The sequence below is a fragment of the Pogonomyrmex barbatus genome, unplaced genomic scaffold (genome assembly GCF_055798465.1).
Source record: "Pogonomyrmex barbatus isolate J1 unplaced genomic scaffold, ASM5579846v1 scaffold2, whole genome shotgun sequence".
Taxonomy (NCBI): Eukaryota; Metazoa; Arthropoda; class Insecta; order Hymenoptera; family Formicidae; genus Pogonomyrmex; species Pogonomyrmex barbatus.
The window spans coordinates 15402953-15420252 of record NW_028297116.1 but is presented as its reverse complement, the minus strand read 5'-3'; the positions used below and the strand labels follow the sequence as shown (position 1 = coordinate 15420252).

The window sequence follows — 17300 nt, the reverse complement described above, 5'->3', positions numbered from 1 at the left end:
ATAAGATCGTAAAACGAAACGAGCAGGACCTCCCGTTCATAAATATGTTTGACCGATATGAGACGAGTATGTTACGTAATATTCTCGGCGTGTATCCCATGGATGGCTTAGAGAGTTAGTTTGGAATTAACTGAGGACTCGATAAGCTGCGTAGCGATCAGCCAGCCCGGTCGAATTTAACAGCTAACTTGCATTTCCCAAACTGATGTAAAGAGGCGTAATATCGGTCCCTTAACTGGCAAGTCGATTACCTTACAAATAATGAAACGAACGAGGAATTGGCTTGAGTCATGGTATCCACACCAGGAAGATACGCAGATAAAGCAGGCGCCGCAATTTTCTCGAACGAGCGGAATAATATGCTCCCCTCTCTCTCTCTCTCTCTCTCTCGGAAAAAAATTAGGTTTACGAGCAAATCTAATTAAAAGTTTAATTTACTGATATAAAATAGTAATTCCTAGTAATATACGTTGTCTTGCGGGAAGTATAAAATTTATCGGGCCAATAAAAGTGGTTTACTTTAATTTTACAATTCTGAGAAATGTATTGTAGTAACGACGAAAATTTACAGTAGCGTAATAGATCTGTAGATTACACCGCCGACCATGTACGAAAGATATATCGGAAATTGTAAATCGGCAAATATTGGAACGAAAATGTAACGGAACCATCGAGTCGTTAAAGCGCGGGAAAATAGCAAACGTTAATTAATTTAAAGCGGTGGCAGAATACGTGAGTGAAACGCGACTGTTCTATTTTAAGGCACGGAATCCGAGAAGAATCGGCATCCTGATCGTCACTGTGTGGGTGGTATCCTTAGGAATCTCATTAGCGCCTCAGCTCGGATGGAAGGATCCTGATTATTTGGACCGCATAGCCCAAGGGACGTGTCTCGTGTCGCAGGATCCTGCATATCAGGTGAGTGTTTCCGTAGAATTGGGCGGATCCGAAATACTTGATTAATATTCACAAAATTGGAAATTGCGCTCGTACATTCGATGATCATCAAGAAAGTGTTAACATTTTGAAAAACATTACATAGAATTTTGCGTCAAGTTACGCCGCAAATTTGTTCCTTTCAGAAATTGTGATAGAAGTACATATCGGAATATCCTGTAGATAAATTTTCATCCTCTCTTTTCTCGTGGGATGAATCGTCATCTGGGCCGTTCATATATCAATTTTTTAACGTGGAAATGTGTAATAGATTTATGAGGCAGAGGAAAGAACATCGCGCATTATTCTAAAAAAAAAAAAAAGAATACACACACATATGTACGTATGTATAAATTATTTTACAGATCTTCGCAACTTGCGCGACGTTTTATGTTCCGTTGCTAGTTATTTTATTCCTGTATTGGAGGATATTTCAAGCAGCGCGAAAAAGGATCAGGAAGAGGCCCGGCACCATCCTCCAACCACCACGTGAACGGAGGGGCATCCTTAGGCTCGTCACGAGGAGGTTGTAGTTTTTTGTTTTCTTCTCGAGGTTTTTTTTTTTTGTCACGAGGCCAGAATCCCTCTCTAAATTTCAAACGTGTAATCGAACGTGTTACCTTTCGTAGTTGCAATAAACTTGGAAAGCTTGGTATATGGAGTAACAACGCGCTAAGCCACCTAGAATAAATCTCGCAACCAAGCTACTGAGAAATGGCGTAAATCCTTCACAAGATAGATTACGTCTGCTCCCCTGTATCTTGCCAAGAACACATTTTTTTTTTTTAGGGTTCATAATTTAACCTATAAATAAATATTTTTATAGCACGCAGTATTTTATCTCAAGTGGCTTAGCATGCTCTAAGCATTTTTATCTCAATGACCAGTGCAGGCCTTTGCTACGAGAATAAAGGTATGGGTTTACCTGTTGATCGTTCTGTCGTAAAAAGGATATTACCATTGCTTAAATAATTGTACATATACTTTCTGAGCTCTATTCTGTTTCGCCTCTATAAAACAAATTGTGTTTAATATTAATCTCTTATAAATTATTCTTTATTAAATTAAATTAGATTAATATCGCGAGATTATTTACTTAATATTGCAAAACAACATTGTTGTAATTTTCAATAAGTAAGAATAATCTCTCACTTTTTGACTACTTTACATTTTTATTAAATGAAACATAATTTCTTTACTTATTCATCTTACTTTAAAATTTTTTCAAAATACTCATAAACTTCACAGACTAATTTTGTTTTTCTCTTTTTTTCCACATTACTTTCAATTCAAATTATTAACTATTAATAATTAATTTTAATTCTCTCATATTCTATAATTAACTGTAAGTCAATGCATCTTGTGCAGCTATCAGAGAAATATGGTTCCCCAAGTATTTATTGAGAAATTAATACACGACTTTTCTTATATATATATATATATATATAAAAAGAGCCACTCTTCCATCTAACATCGCTTTTACGACCTCTCAACAGCCTTTTATAAAGATTCTTAATATTGCCGACCCCATGTCGCGTCTCAGCCAGCCCGTCATTATTCGCGCGATAACGAGCCGACGACGGATGAGCTTTTCTCCTTCTCCTTTCCTCTCCTCTCGATCAGCATAATTATGATTTATCTGGTTGTAGGCCGCGCGAGGAGTCGACGGCGTTCACCATCACGAGATCCACGCCGGACCACTCGTCCATCTCGCCGGAGAAATCGTCGTCGTATAACGGCGCAAATGCCACGCCGTCGACGACGGTGACGCCGACGGCGGTCTCGACGACAACGACGACCACTACCACGACGACGTTGACGAATCCGACCAGCACGAGCCAGCAGCTGCAGGTGGTGAAATGTACGAAACGCTCGCGCGAGACAATCGAGTCGAAACGCGAGCGTAAAGCGGCCAAGACCCTGGTGATCATCACCGGCGCCTTCGTCGCCTGCTGGCTGCCGTTCTTCTTCGCCGCGCTGCTGCAAGCCACATGCCAGACCTGCAAGCCACCCGAGATTGTGTCCAGTGTGTTTCTGTGGCTCGGATACCTCAATAGCACCCTCAACCCCGCGATTTATACTGTGTTCTCGCCGGAATTTCGGCAGGCATTCAGAAGGATGTGCGGTGGTACGCGGAGACTTCGCTGACAGTGGATTTAATTCCTTTGCTCCGTGCACGCGGTCAGATGAAGAAGATACGTGAAACTCTCTTTATATATATATATATATATATATATATATATATATATATATATATATATATAAAGCGTGCACACGTTCGCTGTAACTATCGTTTTCCTTGGTGTTGTGTAATCTCGGGATGCCCACCTTTAAATATTATTCTATGAAATGGTTACACTCGTATAATTATCTACGTATTTTTTATGAGAGAAAAATCGTTGATCATATTTAGCTTTGAAAATTTTTTCAAATAACTCAGAAATTTGAGGATATCTCATTTTCAGGTACAATTATTATCTTGTCTTATTAATATATTTTTTAAATTTTCACTAGTGATATCCTTATTAATTACTTAAAATATATTCTTTAAATCGTCAATTCTTTGATCAAAATCGATTTTTTAAGCATCTAAACACACAACACTGCTTCTTCCTTTTACAATTTTTTCGGATGATAAAACTCTGCGCAGTTACTCTTATAGATACTGTTAAGATGAGTATTACTCGTAAACCAAAATAACTAAAATTCCACTCGCATTAATTATATTTAACGTTAATCGTCGATAAACGATTCTACGTAGACTATTTTTGCGATACGCTTCCCATCGGAGAATCAAACGAACGACAATGGTGCAACATTACTCGCGATTTTAAAATGTATAAACAAGCGAAAATATTTTATTGCAGGGGCAGGTACTCCTATAAATAATTTATGAATTTAAGTCTTTAAAATCAAAGTCAGAGCATATCCTAACTTATAAATTGGACGACATATATATGAGAACTTTTATCGCTCCAAGGATATAAATTTAAGCTAAAGTTATACATTTTTTTATTGTAAGTATCGATATAAAAATAAATGAACGAAAAATCATATGAAATATTGAGGTAATATGTATAAAAATGCTTATGCTATATATGAGAAATCCATTTATTTGGATGAAACAAAATTTGGTTGAATAAATTAAATTTCATGTTTGGATATCAGCGGGCAAATTCGTAATGCAATAAATAGATTTAATTAGAAAATTTGATGATGCTAAATTTGATTCAACGAACAAAAATGAACAAATATGAAAACTTTTTCTTCTTCCTCTTTTTATAGAAGAAGAAGATGCCTCCTCTTTTTCCATATATAGACTTAAAGCTTGTTTTTTACCTCTCTCTTCATATATCTGTAGTGCACACACAAGAATATGCACAAGAATATGGGACTTACAGTTTAATTTAATTAAATATGAAAACTAAAAACTAAAATTTTTAGTTGCTTTTTATTCAAATTTTGTTTACTAAATGTAAACTATGTTAATGTATCAAATTTTCTAATTAAATTTTTTATTGTATTATCCAACAGATTTGATTGCTCTTATCTAAATAAGAAGTTCTTGATTTAATAAAAGGCTTGTTTTTAAATCAGCATGATGAAATTTTTGTGGTCATAGAATGAATTGTATAAAATAGCTATTTATTGCCAATCTATAAAAGATATTTAGCATCAACTCTAAAACATATCGATAACCAAACCTATTGAGACAGATTTTGAAGTGTATATTAAGTGTTTATTAATTTTTAGCAGAAAGGCAATAAATTTCAAAACCAAATCTGTAATATCTGATATCAATGTCGACAAATTACTGCCAGAAATATGACAAGCCTGCTAACATTATACCAAGAGATTAGTGGTAGAAACGAAGCAGAGCCTGACGTAACATAATGACAAGTTGACGGCAGAAATCGAGCAGGATCTGTGTGTACAGGTCCATAAATCCTGCTCGATTTCTGCCGCCGATTTCTGTTGCTTGCATATGTTCTTTCAGCAGAATCTAAATACAGACGCAGTTGATGTCAGTTTGCTGATATGTTCTGAGCGAATCTGCTGGCAGTTTGCAGACATATTGCTAACATTTTGCTTACTAGATATATAAGCGTCAATCTCAGAATATGTGGCAAGAAGGTTAACTAAAATATATATTAAAATATATTGTATTGTAAAGTTAAATTAATCTAATAATTCTTCAATAGAAAACAATGAATGATGCAACTTATAAAAAATTAAAAGTTAAAAAAATATTTTAAGAAAATATTTAAAAAAAAAAGTAACAGAATCCTTCGTAACAAATTCCTGAGCTGATAGCTTAGAGAAAGCGTTTTTGGTTATAACTGCGTTGGCTTATGCCTGAGCAGAAGCTTTTCTCTTGTTTTGAATTTTATCAACTTTTTAATTTGATGTTTTTTCAAGTTTGCTGAATTTTTTTAGCAACGGGACATCCTCGATAGCTTGCTACATGTCCCTCTTGCTACAGTTCACACACTTTGTTGTGGTATTTTTGTCCTTGAAACATTTGTTTGACATGTGTTTTCCTGCACACTTAACACAGACTTCTTCCTTGTAGCAGTAATTTTAAGTATGACCAAAACCCTGACATTCCTTGCATTGTTTGAAAACTTCCGGCTTATTACGCAGTTCTTCTATTTTTACTCTAATATGTAGGATGTGTTTTAGAACATGCACCCACAGAAAAGATTTCTGGATTTAATGCTATTACTCTTCGAACTAGCATAAAATAGAATCGATATAGGACCAATCATATTTATTATAAAGAACAGAATATTTTAGTCTTAATTGGAATATCTTAAATCTAAAATAAAATGATCTTGATGCTACAATAAATAGTAGCATACACCAAATACTGGCTAGTATCGAAGTATTATAGTATTATATCGGGCGATAATTTATTCTATAACGCAAGAATAAACAAACTTAAATTTGTATGTTATTCTTAATTCAAGACAAAATCAATCATATTTAATTCGAGGCAGAAGAATAGACATTATTAATTTAATTTTAAAATACTTTTAATTTTATATTGCACGAGATAACGATAAGATTAAATGCGATGCATCAAGAATAGTTTTCGTCTCATTACTAGAAATCCTTTTTGAGAGGATGGTTCAGAAAACTTTTTAGCAAGAGATACAAGTCGACACAGAGTCATTTTATCTTTCTTCAATGTTCTTTAATATTTATGGACACTCTTGACATTCCTGCTCTTATTACACCTGACAACGATCCATTCCCTGAGCAAGGCCCGCATTCTGTCTATCAGGAAGCTTGATAATCTCTTCGATAAATCTGATTCCTCCACATGCACACCGATGGTGTTTAGATAGCTCATCGAATAGTAATTTTTTTCATTCCCATCTTATCTACACCCAATTTTCTGTCAGGATAACTCTCTAAAAAATAAGGGTCAATCTGATTATATTCTTAATTATCTGGACTTTAGAAACTGGACTTTGGACCAAAAGTGATTAACCGACAGATTAGAAGAGTATTGTGCTTTGGCTTAGCAGGCTTCTATGTGCTGATTGCAACACATTTTCCTCTTGGTTCCTGATTCCGAGACAGAAGCTGGATTTTGGGTATTTTTTAGCCTCTTCTTTCTATAATTGTTTTTTATAATGGCGTTTGGCAACGCTATAATAAGCTCGGTTTCGGTGGATTTAAGATAAGATGAATCTGTTTTTTATAGCTGAACTAGTGTATACTTTTTATACTTAAAATAAAATCAATACATATTTGAAATTTAAATTTATGATAAAAGCGAGAAAGAAAATTTTAGTGCGATCCAATAAAATCAAGCCTGGTCCAATTTGATCTCGCAGTTGTGCGATGTTACCTGGGTAAAATTGTAAATAATTGGAGTTTGACTTAATTTAAGATTTATTTAAGAATTTAAGAAGATTTTAAAATACTCAAAATGCAAATACAAAACATGTAGTTTTCATTAAATTCATAAACAGACGGCAAATATTTAAAATCTGTGATTGGTTCATGATAAAATATTTTTAAAACTATTCTTAAGAATTTTAAAAATATTTTATGTAACAACAGATTATCGATGAATGTCGATTGAAACATTGAACATTGAATATATCAAAATTATGTCATAAATAAATTCAAAATATAAAAGTAACGATGAAAGTAACTGTTAAATTCGTTATTGTTACTGAGAAAATATGACTACGTTATCGTTACAGTTACTAAAATAAAAGTAACTCCGTTATAAAAAAAAAAAGTAACTGTAACAATAACGGCGTTACAAGTAACGCATTTTCCAACCTTTGAATTTACACTCATAAACCCCATTATTTATTGAACTTAATTTTTTATTAAATACAAATATATATATATATATATATATATATATATATATATATATATTACAGATTTATTTAACAAAATGGCTCAATCAAAATTTTGTTTTATTCAATTAAAGGGGTCTCTCTCAGTAAAACTCATAATTTGTAATATTTTATTGAAACATGGGTAAGATAAATAAGAGTATGAATGTTTAAAATGTTGATTTATCCGGTAGCATTTAGCTATTCATATCATGTAGATGTAATTGAAGTGAACGTGATACATCTCGCATTCTGTCGTTCAGTGAAGCTTTCCTTAGGATATGCTCTGACAATGAAAAAAGAAAATCGCGAGGAATGCTCTTGCTCTGAATTATAATTGTACAGTATTCTGTATAAGCGCGCGATAGTGCTTAGCGATCATACTTCCGAGCATTTTATTGTTAAAATAACTATGTATAAAAGTTTTCAATCTAGGCTTGTCTTCAAAGTACGTATGTAACGACAAGTCCAAGTGTACATTAATTAAAATGCGACAAGGTGGATAGATTATTAAGCATGGTGGCAGGATGGATTCCCGCGGATTCTGTCACACTTGTGTATAACAACTCCCACGTTTGAATAAAAACCTCAACCTCAAGCTGGACACGTGCTAGGTACGTCTTACGCTTTTCAACTACTCGGTTCGAAGTTAGAAGTACTCTTGGGAAATTTCTCAAGCGCAAAAGATTCTCGCCGCCTTACGAAGATTTGCTTACGCAATTTTTCTCGTACAGAGTTTTTTAATAAAGAAGCTAAATAAGAGGTGTCCAACACAAGCAACAGAATTGAATAGAAAGGTGGCAGTGTTTCTTTTAACAATATCACAGATTTATTTTTACGAACGATATATGCAAGTATTTAATGTAAAATAGATAATAATGATAAATGAGACGATTGATATAATAAATAAAAGAATATGAGGAAGAAAAACATGAGATCGTGATAAAATATCGCGATCTAAGCGCATATCACGGATACAATGTGTTAATTATAATCAGAAAATATATTATCTCTAAAAACAAAATTACACAATACTTGAAAATGTAACTTTAGCCTTACCATTCAATTCTGCGTCTTATATAGTCCAACGTAAGCCTTTGAATTTATGTAGTGATAGTGTAACATCCAATACTATAATATTACTACATATTATGATGTTTAATTTACAGAGCAACGACTGATCGAGATCTGTATTCGCATACTAAATGAAATAGGAATTGAAAAACTGGCACCTTTTGTTCATAACATCTACTTCAAAATGATACAAATATATGTGCATTTATTTCATTTTCACGTCCACTTACGAGCCAATTAGGCGCTCGCTACTTAGAAATAAACATAGTTCTAGACTCTAATCATAATAATGTACTAGGCAGATTGTGATAAACGGCGACAATAGCTTTTTCTTCGTCAGAAATGATAAGACTTTCCGTCTAATTTCTATGAATACACAGATAATATAAAATAAACTTCTTTTTGCTTAGGGAAGTTTATGTAATATAAAATATATATTCCTAAATTTGTTTTTTATTTGTATTTATAATTTTCTTTAACAATAAGTATATAAAAGACCGACAAACAAGCAAAGATAAGTATCGTTTAAAAATAATAAAATATTTGATTATCGAATTATAAAATCACGTTGAAAGTCTGCTAATCTAGTAGCACGTAGTTAGTGATATGATTATTTGAATTTATTCATACAAAAAGATTTTAGCAACCAAGAGCCTGCTTGCTAAGGATCGGTTATTTGCTGTTGTATTTGTTAACATGTACTGGCTGGTATTAACAAAATATTTATTGATGACATGTATCGAAAGTACAAGATAAAAATAATATAAATATTACATAAAACATAAAGATTTAAAATTGAATGTTTCAGCTTCACAAAGCCTTTATCAGCAAAGAAAATAATATAAAAAAATATAAAAATTAATAAAAAAAGAATACATAAGGCTCTGTGCAGTCGAAACGTTCAATTTAAAATCTTATCTATGTTATTTTTATCTCGTACTTTCGATATATGTCATTAATAAATATTTTGATTATTATTTTTAAATGATACTTATTTTTGCTCGTTTGTCGGCCTTTTTATATTATTGTTTAGTTTGTTATGTTATTGTTTTATATGAGCTGTTTTGTTTTTATTTTTCGTGTTATAACTTTCTTTCATTAATTGTTATCATATGTTAAATAACATTTATGTAACGTAAACACGGATATTAATGTAAAATTAAAATAAGAAAAAAGTTAATAAATATTAATTGTTTATCAAGATATTGTTTAAATCAAAATTGGTAAATAGATTCTTCTCATTTCTGACGACATTGTTGCTGAAATGACGGCAATATCGGATACGCTTGCGCTATCTAATTATGTCACTGGTCGTCGTTTTACTCACACGACATGACTAATAAAGCAAACATTTTCTTCATATTCATTTTTTACGTAAGTCTCCAAGCAGAAAAGCAAGGCGTTGTCTGCCGAACATTTGCAGCATTTCTAGAGAGAATAAGAATCATCAAATAATCAAATAATACATCGGCATCAAATAATATAAAAAAAAAAAAGACGAAAAAAAATATTTTATGAATATTTCTTTTATTAATATTTGAAGGGAAAAATTTTCAAAGGTTACGAAAAAATAAATATTAGTCTGATAAATATTTAATTTTGCAGATCTAAAGATATCAGTCAAAAGACAGGAAGCCCTGATAACATTAAGGGATCGATAGCGCCACTTGGTGTACTGAACAATGTTTGATGTGGTTAACATCGTTAATAATATTCTGTCAAGATGTCATAAAATTGATCGAAAACAATTTGCATTTGTGAAATATGAAATAAGTGCAATAAGCTTTGGTGACACACGCACACGCGGCAAAATGTTCAGTGGATAACGAGAGTTGATCATGTAACGCTTATAAATCGATAAACAATGATATCAACGATCATTCAGTAACGCCTTTCCGCAAATATTGCCTCGTACTAGAGAAACGACATTGGTACAGGAAGATATTGGTGAGATTACGACGAGCACGTTTAAACGAGAGCATGTTTCGCGGAAGAGTATCGAGATGTAACAGATGGTAGTCAGCAAGATAAATATTATCCAGCGAATTAAGTCTCTAAGACCACGTAAATCATCCAGACGATAACTTGTTGATATAAATGCCAGGTATGTTCACTTGAAGTCTTATGGAAGCATCGAGCGGAGATAAGGGGAAAAAGAAGAAGAGAGGAAACGAAAAAGAGCAATAGAAAAGAAATGAGGGATAAGGAAGCGCGGTTGAAATATGTATTTACAACGATGCTTCATGTGTATATGTCTTTGCAATCATAAGATGAAATAAATTACAGAAAAGTTTGGAGAGATTTGACTGAAATTACTTTTTGTGTATTCGCAATGTCGGTGACTTCAGTGTTTTCAGTTTCCCCCCACGATCCTATTACGAATTGTCGCTAAAAGTAGTTTTATTTCTCACTTTTTTTTCATTCCATTATCCATTATTTGATTTTTATAATTGCCATCTTGTTAGATATTTTTCAACTCCTATAATAAAAGACATCTAAGTATAATGTCAAAAGAATTAGGATTCACATCCATATTTCACATTTCACTCCCGAAGAATTTCCAGAGATGATGTTATATATCATCCTCTTATTAGATAAATGAGGTATCACAATCAAACAATCATACAGTAGTATGTTAAATATAAATAAAATATAAAAATAGAATTTTTTGTTTAGATATCTTATAAAATTTTTATGAAATTTTTTTCAAATTATACTATTTGCAAGATGATATATATTTAAGATTTATCTCTAACATCACTGCATATGATGTACAACGCATTAATAATATGAGTTGATATATCCATTTTCATGATATTTAACTCTTTGTGCAGTATGAATTAATATGCTATGCAATATTAGAAAATTACCTATATTATATAGATAACGTAAAAAATAAGATTAAAACAGCTATAATTATATATAACATATATTTAACAGTATTTTACTTTCTACTCCGTCACACATATCAGAACACGTATTGCAATTAAAATTAAAAAATGCATTCCTTAAAATATTCCTGTGCTTCATTTACTTATCACGTGGCGCTACATTTTCTTATCGCGTAGAATATTACAAATCCGAATGTTACTTTAATGATAGATTCCTTAACGACATAAAAATGATTTCTATTTCGTTCAATTGCATATTATTTAAAAATAAAAATTTACAAACAAATTTATTTAATAGTAACTAAAAAAATCATTCATTTATGAGGTGATTTCTTTAGCTCTTACGCCTACAATTATTGTCTACGCCTATTACTATGGTTATTAATAATACTTAAAAGAATGAATGTGAAACTGAGAGAGTAGACCAGAAATAGCAAAACGTTATTATGTGTATATCTATTTTATTTTTGATATTTACAATTTGTTTTTATTTTCTCTTATTTTCTCTATTTTATAAAATATTGAATAGAATAAAAGAAATTTTATTTCATGACGTAAATAATAAGTAATAAACTCATGTGTGTGGTATTTTTTTTATTTATACATTATATAAAAATGTATGTACAAAATTTAAATTGTATTAATATTAATATATTAATATTACAATAATATTAATGTATTAATAATAATATTAATGTATTAATATCACAGTTTTTTAAAAATAGTACAAAATTATGTTTAATTCGTTCCATCTGGTCGTGATCTGCCTGCAACTTTCGGCATCTTTTTATTCGTTGAATCTTCTACTTCCTTAGGCTTATAATAATGAGGTGCCACTTCCAGCAACCATTTACTTTCAATTTCTGTCACCTACAATATATACATGTTTGAATCCTTCATTGATAATCTTTACTAAAATTACAGAATTAAATTTAGAGAAGCCATTTATTCTAAGATATACCTGACGCATAAATTCCTTAGTAGTGAGGACAAGTTCGTGATAAAGAAGCCAGCGTGGAAGATCCTGAAATAAGGAACTATTTGGATGTATTGCGACTTGTTGATTGTGCTTTGCGGTTTTGTAGCAACCTCCCTTCGATAAGCGTGCCACATGATAAAAATAACCAGCTGTAATAGCCTAAACAAAAAAATATATTTCCATTATTTTATGAAATTGTCACCTTCCTGTAATATTAACATACCTTTCTAATATTGACTGTTTCTGTAATTCCCGAGACTAATTCCATCTCTACACGCTGCATCAGACCTACCAATTGTTCTCTAACATCCCTTGCTCGCTTCATAGATCTAGAAGACAGAAAATAAATATATTTTGTGAAAATTTGTTAATATTATACGTAACATTAACATACCTATGCTGTATGAAATTTTCGTAACACCAATGTGTACTAAAATCACTTTGTGCCCATTGATTGTACACATTAAGGAGCGTCAAATGATCACCACCAGGTACATGGAAATTTTTGCGTGCAGCATCCGCATGTATAATTTTATCCTTTGGTCTATAAAAGATAGCGCCGTTTACCGAAAGCATGGCCGCTATAGTTGCTACCTCTTCCGAACAGCGATATTTCTCGCTAGCTAACAGCATCTTTGCCATCATAGGGTCCAGCGGAAATTCAGCCATTCTACGTCCGAGTTTTGTCAGCTCTCCGCGATGATTCAGCGCGCCCAATGCGTATAGTTGCTCCATCGCCAAGATCAATGTTTCAGGCGGTGGAGGATCCAAGAAATCAAAATGCATCAAATCATCAATTCCAAGAGCTTTCAAAGTCAATACTGCATTACCTATAAACAACAAAAATATATTGATAAATTAAATTTAAAGATTTATATGTATAAATTATAAGTCTCTAGTAAAATAAGTAGTAATAATTACCAATTCTTACCCAAATTAATTCTTTGAATTTCAGGTACAGTATTATCTTCAAGTTCATGCTGATAAGCCCAAGCTGTATATAAACGAAAGCATTTCCCAGGCGCTACTCTTCCCGCGCGTCCTGCTCTCTGATTCGCAGATGCTTTGCTAATTGGTACAACTATTAAACTTTCCATACCAGTGCGAGGATTAAAATTATTCTGCTTCGCATAACCAGGATCTATTACATATACTATATTATCTATAGTCAACGAGGTCTCTGCTATGTTGGTTGCCAATACAACCTTAAAAATAAATAAAAGTTTAATTTTCTTAAACAAGATATTTCAAAAACTTATGCAATTTTCCAAAAAAAAAAATATTACTTTTCTCGCGCCAGGTGGAGTTGGTTGAAATATTTTTATCTGCATGTCGCTTGGTAGATTCGCATAGACAGGTAAAATTAAAAGCTCTGCCAATTTGCTACCTAGTCTTCTCACTCTCTCTTGTAACATCTCCTGACACGTCTCGATCTCTTCTTGTCCTGTGCATAAAAATACATCTTATTATGATATATAACATTTTAGACATTTCTAATATCCTTACCGGTGAGAAATACCAATATATCACCCGATGGTTGTGTTACGTGAATTTGAATAATAGAAACTACACACGCTTCAATATAATCTGATTCCGGCGCTTTTGTGTAATAGATATCGACGGGAAAGCGGCGTCCTGGTATTCTAAATATAGGAGCATCGTCGAAAAATTCACTGAATTTTGTAGCATCCAATGTAGCTGATGATACTAACAGTTTCAAATCAGGACGAAACCTCGCGATATCTTTCACGAGTCCAAATAAAATATCGGTATGTAAAGTACGTTCGTGCGCCTCATCAATTATCATTACGCTAAAACATACAATAAAAAAATTATCATTACAATTTATCGATATGACATATCAAGATTTAATATATTCTACAAATAATATAATTAATTCAATAATTTTAAAATTAGTTCAAAATTATTCGCCATTATTAATTCTTTTTCCCAAGTTTCCTTCTGAATTTTTCTTGATTTTATTAACAACGTACCTATATGATGCTAGATCAGGCTCACTAAGAAACTCTCGATGCAGCGTACCATCAGTCATATATTTAATGCGAGTTCGTTGCGATGTACAATCTTCGAAACGAATAGCATAGCCAACCTCATTTCCCAGTTTAACGGCCATTTCGTGGGCTACTCTTGCAGCTACTGACATAGCCGCTACTCGCCGCGGTTGCGTACATCCGATAATCTTGCCATCATCTGCAAATCCAGATTCGTATAGATATTGTGGAATCTGCGTTGTTTTTCCCGATCCCGTTTCACCTTCTATTATCAAAACCTAAGATGCAAATATATGACATTCTTTTAATATTCTATATTATTTGTAACTTGATATTTAAAGTTTGCTTTCTAGTTACCTGGTGTTCTTTAATAGCATGTATTAAATCTTTTTTGAAGGGATAAATAGGCAGACTTTTCTTTGTCTCCTGTATCGTTTGCAGATGTTTAACATGTGGGGGTGGACTTGCTTCACGTTTCTTATCTTTATGTCCAGGCATATGCAGGACTTGAACAAACTCTATCATTTCATCCTCCATAAGAAGATTATACTCTTGTTGAGCTATAATAAAAAATTATAAAATTATTTAAGAGAAACAGATCATATAAATAATTATTTCCAATGATGATTTATTATATACCTTTTCTATCTTTAGCACCAAAACGAAAAACAGCTGATGACATCTGATCTGATTCCCATTTACTTTGTTCGGACTGTGGTGGTTCCTTGTCTGTTATCATATCAGATTCTGATTCCATTTTACCCTTCTCAAGAGGCATATGATAGCGTTGCATACGTTCGAGTTCCCTTGCTTTCTCATGCTCCTTTGCCAAGTATAACAATTGTTTCTTATGAGCTCTCTCTTCCCTCTCTCTTTCTGTTAAGCTATATCAATAAAAGATAATAGTTATATAAATAATTATATTTTACAAATATCATATACATATATATGTAGATTTTTGATAAAATTACACGTCTTCATCAAATAGATATTCGTCATCAAGAATGTCAGCCTCCAACTCTGCAACTTTGTCCTCTTTACGTTTCTCCAGATATTTCCTACGAGACTCAGTTCTCAATTTTGGTATCAGCTTTTCTTTTGTATCAGTCTCCATGATTTTAAGTCTCTTTGCTGCTTCAGCTACAGATAATAACAAGTGATAAATAACTTTTCCATAGATATTTAATATTTATAGATATTTTCTTGGCAACTTACCAGCTCCGGAACCAGCAGGCATCGCAACATTGCGCCTTTTACTTTCATCCTTAGCTCTGAGGCGACTAGCAAAGCTATCTCTCTCCTTAATATCTTTCTTGCGACGCTCCTCTTCGCTGTCTGTGTCCTCACTCGAGGATTCTTCTCGCCTATATTTGCTCATTTTGGAAAATATTCGTAAATAGGTTATAATATCCTAACCTCTTTCAGCTCCAACTTTTAGGAAATTAGGAAAATAAATGATGACGAATATCGTATACAATCAAAAATAGATGTATGTATAACTTGCACAGTAAAATTAAGAAATGTTGATTTTTAACATTCCTCTCTATTAATGCAACCGGTTAACAGTTAATTGTATCCGTTACGATTTACGTTTACGTTTATTCAATCACGTGCGCGAGTGGCGCCATATCGCGGTGTATCGTATTCTGTATGAAAAGAAGACGATAATCTGTCGATAAAATATCTGTACCCAAATCGCACAATATCTAGGATTTTAGAATTCAATTATCTTTCCCATATTATCACACTGAAAAAAATGAGATAAATTTTATTTTTATATAATGTAAAATATATAAGATATCTTCTTATTTATAAATATACCGATATTTTTTATGATATTTTATATTTTTATCAATAATTGATGTTTAGAATGTAATTTTCAGAAAACTCAACAAATCCACATAAATATAAATCGACATTGGAAGAAATAACATCGCAGTCGTTGCTCTTTTTGCTGTCTTCCGCATTGTAGTCACGAACCATAACTGCATGCATAATAATAACATGCTTGCAAATGATATATTTTCACGGTTGGATGTGCTTTAGCGACAAAAGGGGAATAGATACCAGAGAAAATACGAACAACAAACGTACGTACATATCGATTTTGAACCCACGACGATGGCGTCAGGTGTCGCAACAACAGATGACGTCGAATGCAAGAGCGTCAGATAAAATTGCTAACGATAAACAAAATTTCAAGGAAACCTCTTTATCAGTTTATTTATATATGTATATTACTTTTGATATTTTATTGTTTCTTCTCTAACTTAATTCTGCGAAACGATAATCGTAATCGTATTTCTATCACCCGGTAGATGCGAACCAACAGTGACATTACATCAATATTACAATTTCCTATTCAACAATATAAGTACATACAATACACATTCTATACGTAACAGTTATATTGTTGCAGAAAATACAATATAACATTGATATAATATTACTGTTAGGTGATCTGTACTAGGCATTCTTAAAAATAGTAACTGGAACTAATCTCGAATAATAACAGAAATTAATTAATCTTCATTAAAATTCTCCCGTGAATTGTTTCTTCCTTAAAGCCAAAAAAAAAGAAAAAAAAACATAATTAATTTATAATAACACAAATCATCCGTTTTAATGTCGCAGTAGAATTCAAATGATCGAAGAAATTTACTAATCTGGAGGTCAGACCACATAAGCCTCTTCTTGCGCTAATAATTTAATTTATATTTACAGATAGAGATGATCGATTTTTAAATCTAGTTTCACCTTCAAGAGAATAATAGTCGCGCTCGAAATTTAGACAAGTTGAAAAAAAAATGCGCAAATGTACGAGGGTCGTCTGAAAAGTTTTGAGCTTCAACATAAAGATGGCGTAACTCATCAAAATCATTCTGATATTACAATAGGTCTGTTCTTTTTGAACTAGTTGTACTAATTCACAGTTTATTTCTTTCTTTATTCTCAAGAAGAAGAAAGATAAACTCTGAATTTTAGTGCAGCCAGTTCAGCTAAAAGGAACAGACCCAATCATGTACACATACCTTGAAAAATG

The 17300-nt window shown here is 32.4% G+C and overlaps 2 protein-coding genes across 8 annotated transcripts in view; one reads left to right on the top strand and one right to left on the bottom strand.

Annotated features, from left to right (window-relative positions):
- 5-HT1 (serotonin receptor) overlaps positions 1–9840 on the top strand; it is a 122546-nt gene extending 112706 nt beyond the window's left edge. For all 7 annotated transcript variants that reach the window (XM_089076725.1, XM_089076724.1, XM_089076723.1 and 4 more), the window contains 3 exons: positions 763–918; positions 1302–1462; positions 2586–9840. In XM_089076725.1, the coding sequence (XP_088932851.1) occupies positions 763–918; positions 1302–1462; positions 2586–3084 (816 nt within the window). In that variant the 3' untranslated portion in view covers positions 3085–9840. The remainder of the gene's footprint in view (positions 1–762; positions 919–1301; positions 1463–2585) is intronic.
- A 2005-nt stretch (positions 9841–11845) lies between these two features.
- l(2)37Cb (DEAH-box helicase 16 lethal (2) 37Cb) lies at positions 11846–16820 on the bottom strand. The gene is made up of 12 exons (XM_011641004.3): positions 15473–16820; positions 15229–15397; positions 14897–15141; positions 14615–14817; positions 14240–14535; positions 13752–14056; positions 13532–13689; positions 13177–13450; positions 12640–13075; positions 12469–12574; positions 12228–12404; positions 11846–12136 (listed from the first exon to the last, which is right to left on the bottom strand). The coding sequence occupies exons 1-12, from the start codon at positions 15633–15635 to the stop codon at positions 12005–12007; spliced, it is 2664 nt and encodes an 887-aa protein (XP_011639306.1). The 5' UTR covers positions 15636–16820; the 3' UTR covers positions 11846–12004.
- Between the last annotated feature and the right edge of the window lie 480 nt (positions 16821–17300).